The following is a 15,418-nucleotide window of genomic DNA, read 5'->3' as shown; positions in this document are numbered from 1 at the left end:
AATGACCATCTTTAAACAAACCAACCAGTGTGGCTGCTGTTCAAGCTGTGTGCATTCTAAGTTGCCACAAGGGCTGCTGAGCTAACCGGCCACCTTATGTTGCATCTTTGCTTATCAGTGTTCAAAGTCCATCATTGTGAGTAAGGACGAACTTGCAGTTCTCATTAATTACACCCAGACCTTTAGAAATACAGAGGTATGAATGCTTTTCAATGCTTGCTTTAATTCCCCATCCCACCCTTTGCCTCCAAACTTGGTAATCTTCCTGTATGGTATGAATCCTTTACGAATCCTTGGGTCAACCAGTACATCCTTATATCTGCTGGTTTTCCTGATAGTAGTCACTTAAGAAATAACAAGGTCACTGACAATACTTTGTTAACACTGAAGGGTAGGGGAAAAGAAAATCAAATTGCAATTAAAGATCCATGAGATTGAAGGCCTGTTGATCTCTATATAAAGGTTATTGTTGTTCAAGTCCTGTTAATTTTCTCAGCTGTGAGTTTAGTCTGAGGGAAGCTACAAAGACAGATGGCAATATATGTATATAAGATTAATCTTTTTTTTAAAAAAACTGATGAATTCATACTGGAAATGCACAGAGAGCTTTGTGTGTTGGAAGCGTGATTTTTTTGTGTGTGTTATTGTGTTCAAACATAGCAAGCTTTCTGATACTTGTCAAGGGTGATAATGTATAAGGCCCGTTCTTTTTATATGTGGACTGACTACAGGAAACTTAAAAATCGGACTGATTCCCAACATGGTTGCACGGATGTCTAAATATAGGGAAATGTGCTATTTTCTAGATATTAGCCATTCAGTCGAAGCAAGTTTATGTAGTCCAAGAATTTCAAAATATCATATCTGAAACTATTGTCCAAAGCCCTTTATTAGACATCTCAAATAGAATATCTCAACCTCTGTCCCTTTTCTTTAGAAGTATCCACAGGAAGGCCCTAGATATGCAGCTTGGGTGAAAAACAGGCCACTTTTATTTTATTTTTTACAATAAATGTAAAAACATTTAATTTACCTGTTTTTTTAAAAAAAATTCATAATTATGTTAATAGATTTTTGAAAAATTTGTATCAGTTTGAACTGCTTGATTATGGGAACTTGTGGCTGCATAAATGAAAACTGAGAATTTGAGTGTAAAGTGATGAATATAAACTTGGGGATTATTTTATAATATTTTGTGTTCACCCCGATGACCAAATAGCACACACGTCCCCAGTGAAGGCAAAGCGGAAAATGTGATGAATATTGAATATAAAAGCCTTTACAGGATCTTCTCAGACTATTTTGCATCCTTGGACATGTAGATGACAGCAGATGAGAATTTAAGCTGAAATATTTTTGTGCAAGTTTAGCTGTGCTAGATTTTATTAACTTTACTAGTGTGACAGTTCATTTTAAATAAAATATTTCTGGAACTTAAACAGTTGTCCCATTCTGGAAAAAAAAAAACCTCTACTGATCATTAGTTGCATTTTTTTCATGTCCTCTGTATAAGACAAATTACTTTAATAAAATATTTCAGTTTTGGCCTATAAGGTTAGATAAAAGGCTATCAAAAGTGTAGTGATTTCCTTTTAGAACTAAATGTCCTGCTTTACACTTGTGATTTTTAGAAAACTGATGCAGGAAACATGTTCATTTCTACCCGAGGTGTTCAGTATTTCCATGCCAGAAGTAAAAAAAAATATCCAAAGTCATTTTAAATTTCTGTAGCTTGAGCATTTTTAGTTGTTTTAATCTGGAAAGCTACAGGGGTGTTAATCATTTGCTCGGGAGTAGTTTTGCATTTCATTGTTAACCAGAAATACTAACATTTAGGAAAGGATAAATGTCTTAACGGTACTAAAATTCTTTTATTTTTTACCTTTGGTCAAAATTAGTCCAATTTATTTATTGGCTAATAAAACAAAACATAGCTTCTTTAGCTGTGTTATAAACAAATTTTTATAATTTCTTGTGAAATTAAGGGGAGCAAAGCAAGATTATCATTTCCAATGAGCTTTATCCCAAGGCCCAACTGTACATTGCGTTATCCTCTCATCCTCCATGGGAGGGACTTTAGATCAGATGTGTTTTGCAAGTTCTGTGCTCAGAACTCAATTTTCAGCTGCACAGGTGCTCAATGCTGATCAGGACTATGGTGTGCTTTTCTCCTGACCTGAAATATTTCCAGGTAGTCTGTTTGCCCTGGTGGAGAAACTTAAGTGTAGTGCCTCAAGGGGGCGAATAGCGGGTCCCAGAGCCATCTCATGCTGAGGAAAGGGTTTAGGGGAAAGGCCTTTCCTCATGAGCTGTGGTCTCCATCCAGATGGGAATTGCCTTCTGAAGGCTGAACTCCCAGGGCACATCTGATCAAAAGCCCTCAAGGTAGGCCTGGGGTGGACACAAAGAAAATGTATAGTTCCTGGGACTAACAAAAATAAGCTGAATTTATAGACCAGCAGAAGAGGTTTGTGAAGGAAGAGATTTGTGCTGAGATAGAATTAACAAGTATTCTAATAAATACTTTTAATCCCGATCTTTTGTTTTTGGGATAATTTATTTTCTAATTATTATACATGGATATAAATGTTTTCCATTCAAATGCCCCAGGATAAATGGTTTATTCACCAATTTGTGGTAGCTGGTAGTTTCTCTTTGAGGAACCCTGTATTCTTTTTGCAGAGAGGTAGCAATAGGCTCTGGGGGTGAGGGTTGACACTGAAGTGAATTCCTACATAAAATTTGTGAGGGACAGGTCAGCCCTGGACTCAAACATAACTTATCTTGTTGGGGTTGTAATATTCTTGGATTACAGCGGCGCTACCTTTTCCTGGTGTGGTCATCTCCCAGAGCCAGGAGCATAGCCTAAGCTAAACTGCTTCCTGGCATGACTGTAGTCATAATCCTTTGCTGGACATCCGGGGTGTTTATTCCACTTGGAACCATGACAGAGGAACCATGAGGGTTACTCTCTTCTGTGGGCGCTGTTGGAGAAGGTAAGAGGGCTTCTGGGGAAAAGGCCAAAGTTGGACCAGTCCTTGTGACGTGGAGTTAAGAAATTTGTGTATGGCTGCAAGAACTCAAGTTATGCAGTCCCCAGAAACTGCAAGTTTGGATATAAATGAAACTGACAATGCTGCTGCTGCCAAGACAAGCCAGGCACTCCAGGAAAAGAAGACAAGACTCTTGTCAGCTGTATGAAGATTTTATAGCGGCTTCTAGGCTTAGAAATGGCTACCCTTATCACAGAAAACTTGCACAGAATAATTCTGCAGAGGAAAATTGCATTTTTGGCCCTGGTCCTGTACACCTGATGAGGCTGGGAACTAGTTTCAGATATAGACAGTAGTCGCTTCACTTGTGTGTTCACTGTTGCCAAAAGCTGTCTTAAAAAAAAAAAAGCATCCTCATTCCTGAAACCTCCAAACCTGGTTGACTTGTCAGAGTGCATTTTGCACATTCCTGGTAGCAGGGCTAAAGGCTACGCCTAGTACGATCGCAGCTGGAGGGACAGAAAGCAGTGATGTGATCACACTCAGCCCTTGCTTCACACTGGGGATCGTTGCAGAATTGGGTATCGGTGTGAGGGCCAAGACCTGGAAGGCTGCAGTATGAGCTGCACAGGGCTGGAGAGATTCTCCGGGGCTGTAGAACAAAAGGCAGGACGTTAAGGTAAGCAGGCTCGGATGTGTTCTGTCTCTTCCAATAACTGCTCTTACATTTACACAATGGGCTGGTAGACTTTTTGTAAAAGACAAGAACGACGTCTGAGCAACGAAAAAACAACCTGAGCTGCTTTCCCCCTACCCAAGCATGTTAACAAGTTTTGTTCTGTCCTAGGGATGGAACATAGATGATGAAAAGTACCAGAAATTAAGCTATTAGCTAAACTGCACAGAGAAAATTCCCGTGAAAAGAAAACCCAGAGTAGATCATGTTGCGGGTCTTCTAGGGCAGTTGTTCTTAATAAGAAATGTGTACCACCAGTGGGACAGAGAAGTATCCTAGGTAGGATGCAGGGTTTTCATACCCATTAGTAAGAATTCATTCTCCCTCAATCCCCATGTCTGCCTGCAAGTGCGACATGCTGTCTCCCGCCAACCCTACCTGCCACAGATTATTCATGTTTGTCTGTTTGGCATGCTAGTAATAGCCTTGGGCACCTGGCATTTCTCTTAATCCTCCATTCACCCTGCCTACCAGCAAATGCCTTTGAAGTGATGCTTCCTGCCGACCCTCCCTGCCAGGGTGTATCCATTGTGCTTCTGCACATTTTTATTGTCCTTAAAACTTACTGTAAATGATAAATATAAGTGCCTATAAACATGCCCTGACCTGGATTGCCCAAACTAGCCCGATCTCATCAGATCTTGGAAGCTAAACTGGGTCAGCCCTATTTAGAGACCACCAAGGAAGTCCAGGGTCACTATGCAGAGGCAGACAATGGCAAACCCCTTCTGCATGTCTCTCGCCTCGAAAACTATGGGGTTGCCATAAAGTGGCTGTGAATGGATGGAAAAAATAAACATGTCTTTCTTGGAAAAATTGGGTTTTTTAATTTCTGTCATGGTGGGACCCAGGTTTTTTTACAGAGTGGTTGGTGGGAAGTGAGACAGAAGAAGTTGAGAGCTACTGTTCTAGGTGGCACCCCAGGGCAAGCAACCAATACACAGGGGAGTCATGGCTTCGTGATAGAACATCTGCTTGGTGTGCAGAAGGTCCCCGGTTCGATCCCCAGCATCTCCAGTTAAAGAGACTAGGCAAGTAGGTGATGTGAAGACCCTGGAGAGCCGCTGCCCGTCTGAGTAGACAATACTGACTTTGATGGACTGAGGGTCTGATTCAGTATAAGGCAGCTTCATGTGTCATACAGGCTACTTTCAGCAGCCAGTGAGCAGCATGTTGAAGACCTCATATATAGAAGATAGTCTAATCCCAAACGATGTTCAAGCAGGCTGTTGATCAGATCGGTTAATCTAAAAAACAGTATGCTTTAATGGAAGGGCTGTGGCTCAGTGAAAGGACATATGTTTTCCACGCGCATTCAGACCTTCAGCACTCCCGGTAAATGATAGGTAGAAGGTGTTTGAAAAGACCCTTCGGTACCTGAGACTTCAGAGAGCAGCTGCTCGTCAGCATTGAGGCAGGTTTAGATGGGTCAGTGGTCTGCTTCGATACTGGGCAGCTTTCTTTGTGAAAAGTCTGTGATGACAGGGACATTTCAAGGCACCTTATCAACCCAGGGCTTTTAATGTCATGAGCATCTCGGATAGTAAGTGAGTGGCTCATGCCAATTACGAAAGCAGCTAAGCCTCACCACCCTCTGACAAGGTAAGGTTTTCTACATACTAAAAGGATTTCTAAGGTACGCAGAAAAATACAGCTTTTGTAAATTAGTCACCAGACTACCGGTAATTCGAACTCCATCACTCAACCAAACTGTCTGAAGAGGACTGGCTGTTGAAAGCAGTTGAGAACCAGTGACGGGAAAAGTTGGCTTGCTCAAGCCTTGGAGAGTTTACAGATTCTTGGAAGGGGCAGAGTTGGGCGGTGTATTTTAAAAAAATTCTTACAAATACACACATATACAGGCAGCAAAACTAAGGTGTCCTTGGTGGGCTGGCATATGTGAACCCCAGGCAACATTCAGTTTGGGGCAGCCTCCTCTAGGGCCGTCTTAATAGCATTATAGGCCCCCGGGGCAAAGCAGCGCACAGGGGTCCCTACCTACACAACCACTCACAGGAATAAAAACGTAAATGGTCGATAAAATTAAATATATATTTATTGATGCTTCCATAATGAACAAGTCCTTTCTTACATTATACTTCAGTATTTTTTTTTATTAAAATTTATTGGATAATAGCAATAACAATAAACAATAACAGCAACTGAAAGAAGCAGAAAAGACAATCTTCATGATTTAAAATACAGTATATCTATATACACGATAACAACAGGATTCCTATGTTACAGCTTATTTCTTTGTCTTCATATTCATCGTTTTGTCCTGACTGAGCAAAATGCATTCCCCTTTCTCACCCTTATTTATAAAACTCTCTATTTTATTTATAGTTTGTGACCATAACTCATCTAAACTTATTGTATCTCTATTTTTCTGATATGCTGTTAGCTTAATTAAAACATAATTTTCTTTAACTTTAACCAGCCATTCCTCTATCTTTGGAATTGATTTTTGCTTCCAATGACTGGCAAAGGTTGTTCTAGCAGCAGTTATCATATGCAATCCCATACAAAGTTGGTCTTTAGTTAGGTTAGGTACCAGATTTAACAGGAATATCTTGGGTTTACATGGAATATCCATCTCCATATACTTCAGTATTTATTCTTAATCCAAACCCAAATTAACATTAATATTGTTCATTATCTTTAGTAAAACATATGCTAAATATGCATTTTCCAATAACAAATATTTATAGTTTAGTATAGTATTTATTTATTCATTGACAGCAAGTCACAACATACATAGATTAGCATGGGGCCCCTATGCTTGTGGGGACCCCAGGCAACTGCCCAGCGTGTCCATGCGTTAAGATGGCCTCTGCTCTGGTTAGGGTTGTCAGGTCCCTCTTTGCCACCGACTGGAGGTTTTTGGGCCAGGCCTGAGGAGGGCAGGGTTTGGGGAGGGAGGGGAGGGCAGGGAGGGACTTTAATGCCATATACAATTGCCAAAGCGGCCATTTTCTCCAGGTGAACTGGAGATCTGGCTGGAGATCAGTTGTAATAGCTGGAGATCTCCAGCTAGTTCCTGGCGGTTGGCAACCCTAGCTCTGGTGGTTTTCTTGCCAGTGGAAAGCTGAGAAACATTCGAAATAAAACTGGGCATATCTGAAGGGGCATCTGTTCCTTGATTAACCCTGCTCTTGAAGATCTGCCAATAAAATCCTGCTGTTGGATGCAGGCCAGGTTCTTATCCACCATCAGCACGGGGACTTTTCAAAAGCTGCCCCAGTGTTGTGGAACGCTTCCTCCACGCCTGTCCCTGATGATCGCCAGTCACCTTTGTTTGGTCCTTTCTGGAGGCCGTTTAAGACTGAGGTTTTTACTGCTGAGTATTTATGATGTGCACTGATGAGATCTAGGCAATTTTGCTGCTGGTCTGTGCCTGTGCGCACGTGCGCACACACTGCTAATTTTGTGTTGTCTTTTATGATGGTTTTATGTTTTTAATTCTTCGTATGTTGCAAACTGCTATGAAATCAGAGCTATGTAGCAATATGTAAATCCTGTAAATATTAATCAAAGCTCACCTGCCTGCTTTCTGCTTTTCTCAGCTCCTCCCATTTAACCCCGCCATGCTGCCAGCTTGTGAACTGCTCCCAGTGCTCCCTTTGTCCGGATATTTCCCTGTCCTCTTCTTTATGGTCCACTTCTTCGGCCGATCCTGTTCTAGTCATTTGAAAACTCATCTTTTATCTGCCATTCCATGTTAAACTTTAGACATTGTCAGACTAGGGACCCATGAAGGAATCACACACCTGTGGGGGAGGGAACAATTTGGGAATCACATTCACCCAACCCTGAGTATCTAGCTTCTAGCCTAGGGTTGCCAGGTCCCTCTTTGCCACCGGCAGGAGGTTTTTGGGGTGGAGCCTGAGGAGGGCGGGGTTTGGGGAGGGGAGGGACTTCAATGCCATAGAGTCCAATTGCCAGAGCTGCCATTTTTCTCCAGGTGAACTGATCTCTATCGGCTGGAGATCAGTTGTAATGGCAGGAGATCTCCACCTAGTACCTGGAGATTGGCAACCCTACTCTAGCCTCAGGAAGGGTTGCCAGTTCTGGTTTGGGAAATTCCTGGAGATTTGGGGGCAGTGTCTAGGCGGGCAGAGTTTCAGGAGGGGAAGGGGTTCTGCAGGGATGTGAGGTGTAGACTCTGCCTTCCAGAGCTTCCGTTTCCTCCAGGGAAACTGATCTCTGTAGCCTGGAAAGCAGTTGAAATTCTGGGAGAACACCAGGCCTCACCTGGGAACCCTACCTCTGGGAATTCTTAAGCTGTCAATGGCTGGAGCAGGCTGACCGCTTCCCATTTGTTCCTTTAACTGGCTCACAGCCATTGTCAGCATTCTGTGATCATGGAGCATACTCTGTTCATATTGTATTGGGGGGTCTTTAATTTGCAAAGTCATTTGTTCTGCATACCGGGGGTATTCCTGAGAATCTAGAGATTTTTCTGTAAGTGGCTTGATTTGTTGCTTCTGCCATCTATTTAGGGCCAAATGCTATTAGATTGCTGCTGTTTTATTACATTTTATTATTGTTTTCTTTGGTTTTAGCTCTCAGTTGCTAAATATTTTCTGTTCTTTATTGCAGCTCTTTTAATTGTTGTTTTGATATTTTTGATTGTGGTTTCAAACTTTTTTGAGATTTAGTTGACTGAAGTTTTTTTCTATTCATATCTACTTTGGTTAGTTGCTTTAGACATTTGCTAGAATGGTAACATGGGGTATAAAAATATTGGGAAAAATATATTTTAGACTTGTGTATCCAGCATACCATATAAGGTAAAAATAAGATTCAGTTTCCCCATTTTAAACTGACAAACCAATCTGCTTTTGTTATACTGTTTCTATATTCATTTTTAGGCACAGATAAATGTTCCCAGACATGGAAGAAAAGAAAAACTCCTCAAAACTGAGCAAAAGCAAACAGCCGGTGAAAACAGAATGGGGCGCCCAATATGTGGTATTTACTTACTTCCAAGGAGACATTAACAGTGTGGTAGATGAACATTTCTCCAGAGCTTTGAGTGCTGCTAAAAACCCACAGGATTTGAGTAGGAAGAACAAGAGTGAGGATGTGATCCTCAAAAATGGTGAGTCTCTTTTCCTTCGTCAGATGTAGTTGCCATGTTACATACTGCAGGGACTGTGGAATCATTTAACACAGTGGACTGGTAGTTTCTGCAGGCACAATGGTAGTGTGGCAGAGCAGAAGTTGCCGACAACATAAGGAACTGGGCTTAATCTGAGTTATGGTTCAGACTTCAGCACTATTTTCAATGGTATTGCTAAGCCTGGGATGGTGTGCTTCTGGGTTTGTGCGGAGTACGTTTTGCACACTGTAGAGTAAGCAGACAGTCTAGCAACTCAAATCTTACTCCATTGCTCCGCTTGTCCTCTCTGCCCCACTTGATACAGAGCAAAATTAGAGTCCTGCCAGTAGAGGAAGTTATCCTAGGACAAAGTGTATTGAATAAGAATAATGGCTAGAGCCAGTGTAGTGTGTAGTGGTTAAGAGCAGCGCATGCTAATCTGGTGAACCGGGTTTGTTTCCCCACTCCACATGAAGCCTGCTGGGTGACCTTGGGATAGTCACAGTTTTCCCAGAACTCTATCAGTCCCACCTACCTCACAAGATGTCTGTTGTGGGGAGGGGAAGGGAAGGTGATTGTAAGCTGCTTTGAGACTCCTTAAAGGTAGAGAAAAACAGGGTATAAAAACCAGCTCTTCTTCTTCATTGGTTAGCTTCCAAGTTTGAGAGTCAGTGTGACATATTGCCTGGACTAGCATTGGGGAGGCCCATGTTCAGATCCCCACGTTCACTTGGTGACTTTGGTTTAGTTGTGCTCTTGTTACTCACAGACCCAAGGTTACCCATGTAACTATCCCTACATGACCCAGACCTGGGTTTCAGAATCCCAAGCGGAGGGTTGTGGCTCAGTGATAGAGCATCTATTTGGCATGCAGAAGGTTCCAGGTTCAATCCCCGGCATCTCCAGTCAAAGGGACTAGGCAAGAAGGTGATGGGAAAGACCTCTGCCTGAGACCCTGGAGAGCCTCTGCCGGTCTGAGTAGACAATACTGACTTTGATGGACCAAGGGTCTGATTCAGTGTAAGATAGCTTCATGTATACATGGATAACAGCTGGGATGATATTCCCAGGAAAAGAAAGGAGGGACTTCTGCTTAACCAGGCTGACTTTATTGACTATAAAGTGAGCAGAAAAAAAGGCAAGAAAGGAAGGCCATTTCTGGGGTGAGCAATAGTAAAAATAACTTGGCAAATGTAAATGAAACAATTTCTGCTCTTAACAGTAATTACATAATATATAATATGTATGTGCCACCTGTGGCTAGTCCAAGGGGAACCCATCCAGGGGAAAGGGTAGTTTTGTGTCCATGTTTCCAAAGTGGACGAGAAGGATGATTAGCTGAGGGTGGGGTGGGTGGGGAGATGAACAAGAGAGAGAGAGAGAGAGTCCTTAGCCAGCAAGGTTTTCCAAGCAAGGGAAGCAGAGTGCTGAGCAGGTAAGACCGGGAATGGCATGGAATAATTTGAGGCATTTGGCCAAAGCAGGGGCAGGTCCAGGATAGGGGCAGCAACAAAGTTGGAGGGGAAGGATAGGAGCCGTTGAGGGGCATTCCACAGATAGTCCAGGGTCAGGTTAGCTGGCTGTTGGGTGAGAAAGAAGACATGGGGGAGAAGGAGGGAGAGCAAAACAGCTCTCTCCTGCCTCTTCTGAAGTGCAAGCATATTCTCATGATGCTGGAGGCAAGTTTGGAGGAAGACCCTAACCTAAAATGGTGACTGGAATGGGAAATATTTATCCCATTTATCCTTCCATTTTGGGGGACCTACTCTGGGGGCTTAGGACCATCAAAATTAGCCTATCTTTTGTGATTAACTCAGGAAGATGGCTAGATTCTTCTATCTGATGGAAGGTATGCTTAAGTATAGGGTGATTTCGTTAGAAGGTGCTGCTCTTTAGAACTGGGATGATCTCATGGAGTCATAAGACAAGCCCAGGGACAGAGGGGCTTGCTTCATTTCCATTGCGTCATTCTGGGGTGGCATTTTAACACATGCTTCTCGCTCTCTTGGATTTTTAATCTAAGCTGGAGCCTGCCTGGGTCTTGGCCTCAGGGCCCTGGGCTCTTTAGGTATTGCTCTCAGCATAACCTCCTCACAGGTCTATTGTGGCACTAAACAAAATGAGGGCAGGACCATGGATACTGCTCTGATCTCCCTGGAGGAAAGGCAGGACAAATATGGATAGAGGGATTGAAAGGGAATGGTTGGAGGACGCGCACAATGCCTCACCCTTGCTGAAGCCAAGCAACTCTGGGTTTGGTCTGTGCTTGGTTGGGAAACCTTGGGCAAACCACCTATGTATGCCACCTTGAAATTCATGGTGGTAGAGAGGCAGGGTGTAATTAGGGAGGGGCTGTGTCTCAGTGGTAGAGCATCTGCTTGGCATGAAGAAGGTCCCAGGTTCAATCCCCGGCATCTCCAGTTAAAGGGACTAGGCAAGCAGGTGATGCGAAAGACCTCTACCTGAGTCCCTGGAGAGCCGCTGCCGGTCTGAGTAGACAATACTGACTTTGATGGACCAGGGATCTGATTCAGTATAAAGCAGCTTCATGTGTCCATGTGTAACAAAATGAAAAGAGAAAACAGAAGCCCATTGGGTGCCTTTGTCACTTCTCATGAATTCTGAAGCACATTCATCAGAATCTGTATTTTTCTTTTTTTTAACCAGACAGCCACTTGACTCCCCATCAATGGAATTTCTCGCCTCCCTGGGCTAGACCGTACCAAACATCCCCTCCTTTAAACCTCTCCAGCTCTGACCTACATGCGGCAGCTCCTGTGGCTACAGATCCCTTCCAGCCCTCCGTTCTACAGGGCATTCCTCCCCCGGGTTCAGATCTATGGCATTTGCCTTCCATGAGCCATCCCAATTTGACTGCTCCTTCGGAATACTCTTCCTCTGTGCCTGACCTGCACATGGCACATGGATCCACATCGGATGGGAAATATGGCTCTTTGCTAGGTCTTTTGCAACAGGAAAGGTGTCCACCGTCTGTGCAAGAGTCTTCGGATTCCAGCACAGCTTGTCTTTCTGGCTCTGCAAGGTTACAAAACATGAGCCACAGTTTAACTTCTGGGGGAGGTAAGTAAATATTAACCTGCTTCTGACCACTTCTTTCTTTACATATTCCCACACCAAAAAATCTTTCTTTTCCTGGAAAGAAGAATATGTTTTTAAAGCGAATATACTGGTTTAGAGCAGCTTGGAAATTAAAGTTTAGGGGGAAGAGGATTGTGAAATTGTTTATGTGGGTAAGGATTTAAGGATTTCCTAAAACTGAGGAGTTTCTTGGTCACTGTGATTGGGAAGATATATTTGGAAAGATGTGGGTAAACGCCTCATGAGATTTCAGAAACCATAGAACTTGCTCGATAGATTTTTAGTGGTCAAAGAATGGGGGTTCATTACCCTGAACAGGATCTTCACATTGTTGGGTGTTGTGCTGTTGCAACTATTCTCTCCAGTTAATAATTACAACAGTGCAGTATCCAATGATGTGCAGATGAGGTTTCAACTGTGTACCAAAAACAGGAGGCGAATTATTATAATCATAGAATATCTGATGATGTGTGGATCTTATCCAGCTTAGCTTCTGGCCTCCTTGTGATTAGTAGAATTTGGCAGACTAGTAAAAATTACAAAAAGCACGATATAGAGTAATGTGCATATTTTACAAAATGTGAATAAGGTTGCTGAACTTGTGTTGGATCTTCACATGGAAGCTTCACTTCCCTGCCACCTCCCCTCTCCTGCTGCATCCTGAAATGCCTCTGAAATGCTTCTCAGGTGGGGGTGGATGGAGGACTCCCCAAGAACAGCATAAAGGGGGAATTGGAAAGTTGCTGCAGAAGGGAAGCAACCAGCAAAAATTTCCCCCATCCAACCCTTGGTTTTTTCTGGTTGCAGAATTCAGGTTACCTTGGTGCAGAATATCCTTCCATTTAACCCTGTTCATACCTTGTATCCTTGCCCAATCACGATATCCACAAAAACTGGAATGATTGGGAGGCGCTTCCAAACAAGCATTTCTTTTTAGGGGCCAGAACTCAATGGGAGAGTGCGTGCTTTGAGTGCAGAAAGTCCCATGTTCAGTCCTCGGTAGCTCCATTTAAAGGCTCTCAGATGTCAAGTGCTGGGAGAGACCTTTCTTTGCTTTGAAACCCTGGAGAGCTGCTGCCAACCAGAGCAGATGGTGCTGTGCCCTGTGCTAGGTTCCTATGATTCTGCCTCCATATTATTTATCTCCATATCGTTTATAAAAGGTTGCTTGTGGCCAGCATTCCATATCTCCATTGTCACAACCTTCTTAGCTCTTGTTGGCCCCCATCCAGCTAAAACTAGGCTAGAAAATGGGCTGTGTTAGTTAAGGCATATTTGCATAATGGGTTTCACCGTGGCTTATGCCCTCTGCTGACATTCAAACAGAATAGAAATGAGGATTGCATATGCCTGCAGGTCATTTTCTGACCCTCCACACTTTGATTAGAACTTGGAGAGAGCGAGGCTACTCATATTCTTTGAATGCATCACCTGGATGTTGCAAATATAGGAAGGTATTGATGACACATTGGCTGCATCCGCATGGGGGCACAAGAATGGGGAAAGCCCTGGGAATGCCGTGAGTTGTATTCAGAATGGGCATGACATCATTCAAATATTCATCCCATAACGGGAGAATTATGGCTACACCAAATATTCATCCCATAACGGGAGAATTATGGCTACACCATAATCCTTACCCCAAGTGGGAAGTGATGTCTCTTACCCTTCGTGGGAAATAATAATGATTTGGCATTTTTTAAAATCTTACCCGTTATGGGAGAATGTTTGAATGAATTAATGTATAAGAGGACATTGAAGGACTGATGAAGATTTGTTCCTTGTGAACTCGAAACGATCGTCTCCTCATTGGGAACCTCGTTGAAAATCCTTTGGATACCACTTCTCCTACAATTGAGAGAGACTCTATGAACATTAGCTGTGTCATTTTGACACTTTTTTCCACCTTGTACAGTCACGTTGTTTGTCTTAGCTTGTGTGTTTCAGCTTAGTAGTGTATATAGTGTGTATAGCTGTATTGTTATGTCATTTTGGTAGCTAATAAAGTTTTTTGCACTTTGTATACACTTCGCTCCTGTACTGAATCCCCCAGGTGGTGGCTGGAGATCGCCTGCTATTACAACTGATCTCCAGACAATAGAGATCAGTTCACCTGGAGAAAATGGCCGCTTTGGCCCTTGGACTCTATGGCATTGAAGTCCCTCCCTCCTCAGGCTCCACCCAAAAAACCGCCTGCTGGTGACGAAGAGGGACCTGGCAACCCTAGCACAGGCCCATCAGACTTGAGCCCGTTATGCTCTTCCCTCCCCAGTCTATACATTCATTTCTATCCTAGTTACATGTCTGTCTAGGGCTTTTCCCCATGACTAGTTTTAGTTGGATTGGGTTCTCAACTTTGATTTATGTGAGGTTTTATCCTTGGACCAATTTTGTACCTGGTAGAAACGACCCCTTTAAACTCCTAGCAGGCAGGTAGGAAGATATTCCTGAGTGCCTCGGACTGTGATTCTTTTGTGGATTATTGAGAGACATTCTGAGCAGCCTGCCCATTTTGCAAAGGGTTAATTATGGCCTGTTTATAGTAACTGAAGCCTCAGTGCCCTTAAAAGGTACAGGAGCTCCTTGTCTTTCCCCAGGTTTGGCTCAGAGCATTAGGAATCGAGGAGGATCTTCCTCCTCTCCCAAGTGGTCATTGGCTCCTGAGAATACTGTGTGATCCTGTCCCCTTTAGCAAGAGGGGTATTGCAACTATGCTCTTTCACAAAACAACATCTCCTTATAGGAACCCTTACTTAAACCTAAAATGTTTATGTGTTTTTTGTTTTAAACATGAGTTTTGTCTGTAATCACATATATAGTTACATGTGATGCTTGCTTTTCATCTATTTGGGCTTTGTATTCATGGATTAGAACATTATAGTGCAACCATGTTAAGCAACCACTTGGTCTGGTCACTTCTGATCAGGAAGCATTGCCTCCAGGCAACCAGGAAAGGAAGCTTTAGTAAACAGGAAGCGAACTGGTACTTATGTTTCATTCCACTTGTAGTTGTGCCCCAACAAATGGACAAAGCAGGTATATGTGGCCACACATCACCTCAAATCTAAAGTCTGCAGTAGTCGTTTCTCTACTTCGATCCCTAGCATTATTAATATCATCCTTGGTATCTTTTGTGTCTTCCAGGTATCCAGACTAGTGATGGGAGGAGAGATTTGTACTTTTAGAAAATGAACATGTTCGCCTATTAATTCTTCCCAGTGGATTTTTTAAACAAAAAACCTGTGATTAAGAGAAGCTTGAAGAACATCTGAGTTGTCCTCCCCCTCAGTCACCCACGAGTTACACAAATTCATATGTGTTTGACATGTCTACACAGACATTGACATTCTCATATAACACACATTGTATTGTCTTCCTTGTGGTCGCTTTCTTAGTTACTCTCGTTGCATGCCCTATGCATGATCTGGAGAACCAGGTTTGATTCCCCCACTCCTCCGCATGAGTAGCGGAGGCTAATCTGGTGAA

General features: G+C 43.0%; 1 protein-coding gene across 1 annotated transcript; it reads left to right on the top strand.

Annotated features, from left to right (window-relative positions):
• Nucleotides 1-3,479: 3,479 nt before the first annotated feature.
• Nucleotides 3,480-15,167, top strand: VGLL1 (vestigial like family member 1). The gene is made up of 4 exons (XM_056859942.1): nucleotides 3,480-3,672; nucleotides 8,604-8,833; nucleotides 11,501-11,914; nucleotides 15,077-15,167. Exons 2-4 carry the CDS (start codon nucleotides 8,614-8,616, stop codon nucleotides 15,115-15,117), a joined length of 675 nt encoding a protein of 224 aa, XP_056715920.1. The 5' UTR covers nucleotides 3,480-3,672; nucleotides 8,604-8,613; the 3' UTR covers nucleotides 15,118-15,167.
• Nucleotides 15,168-15,418: the final 251 nt, after the last annotated feature.

This window comes from Euleptes europaea, chromosome 13 (assembly GCF_029931775.1).
Source record: "Euleptes europaea isolate rEulEur1 chromosome 13, rEulEur1.hap1, whole genome shotgun sequence".
In the NCBI taxonomy this organism is placed as follows: domain Eukaryota; kingdom Metazoa; phylum Chordata; class Lepidosauria; order Squamata; family Sphaerodactylidae; genus Euleptes; species Euleptes europaea.
Note: the sequence above shows the minus strand (reverse complement) of the source record. Positions and strands in the feature narration are given on the sequence as shown.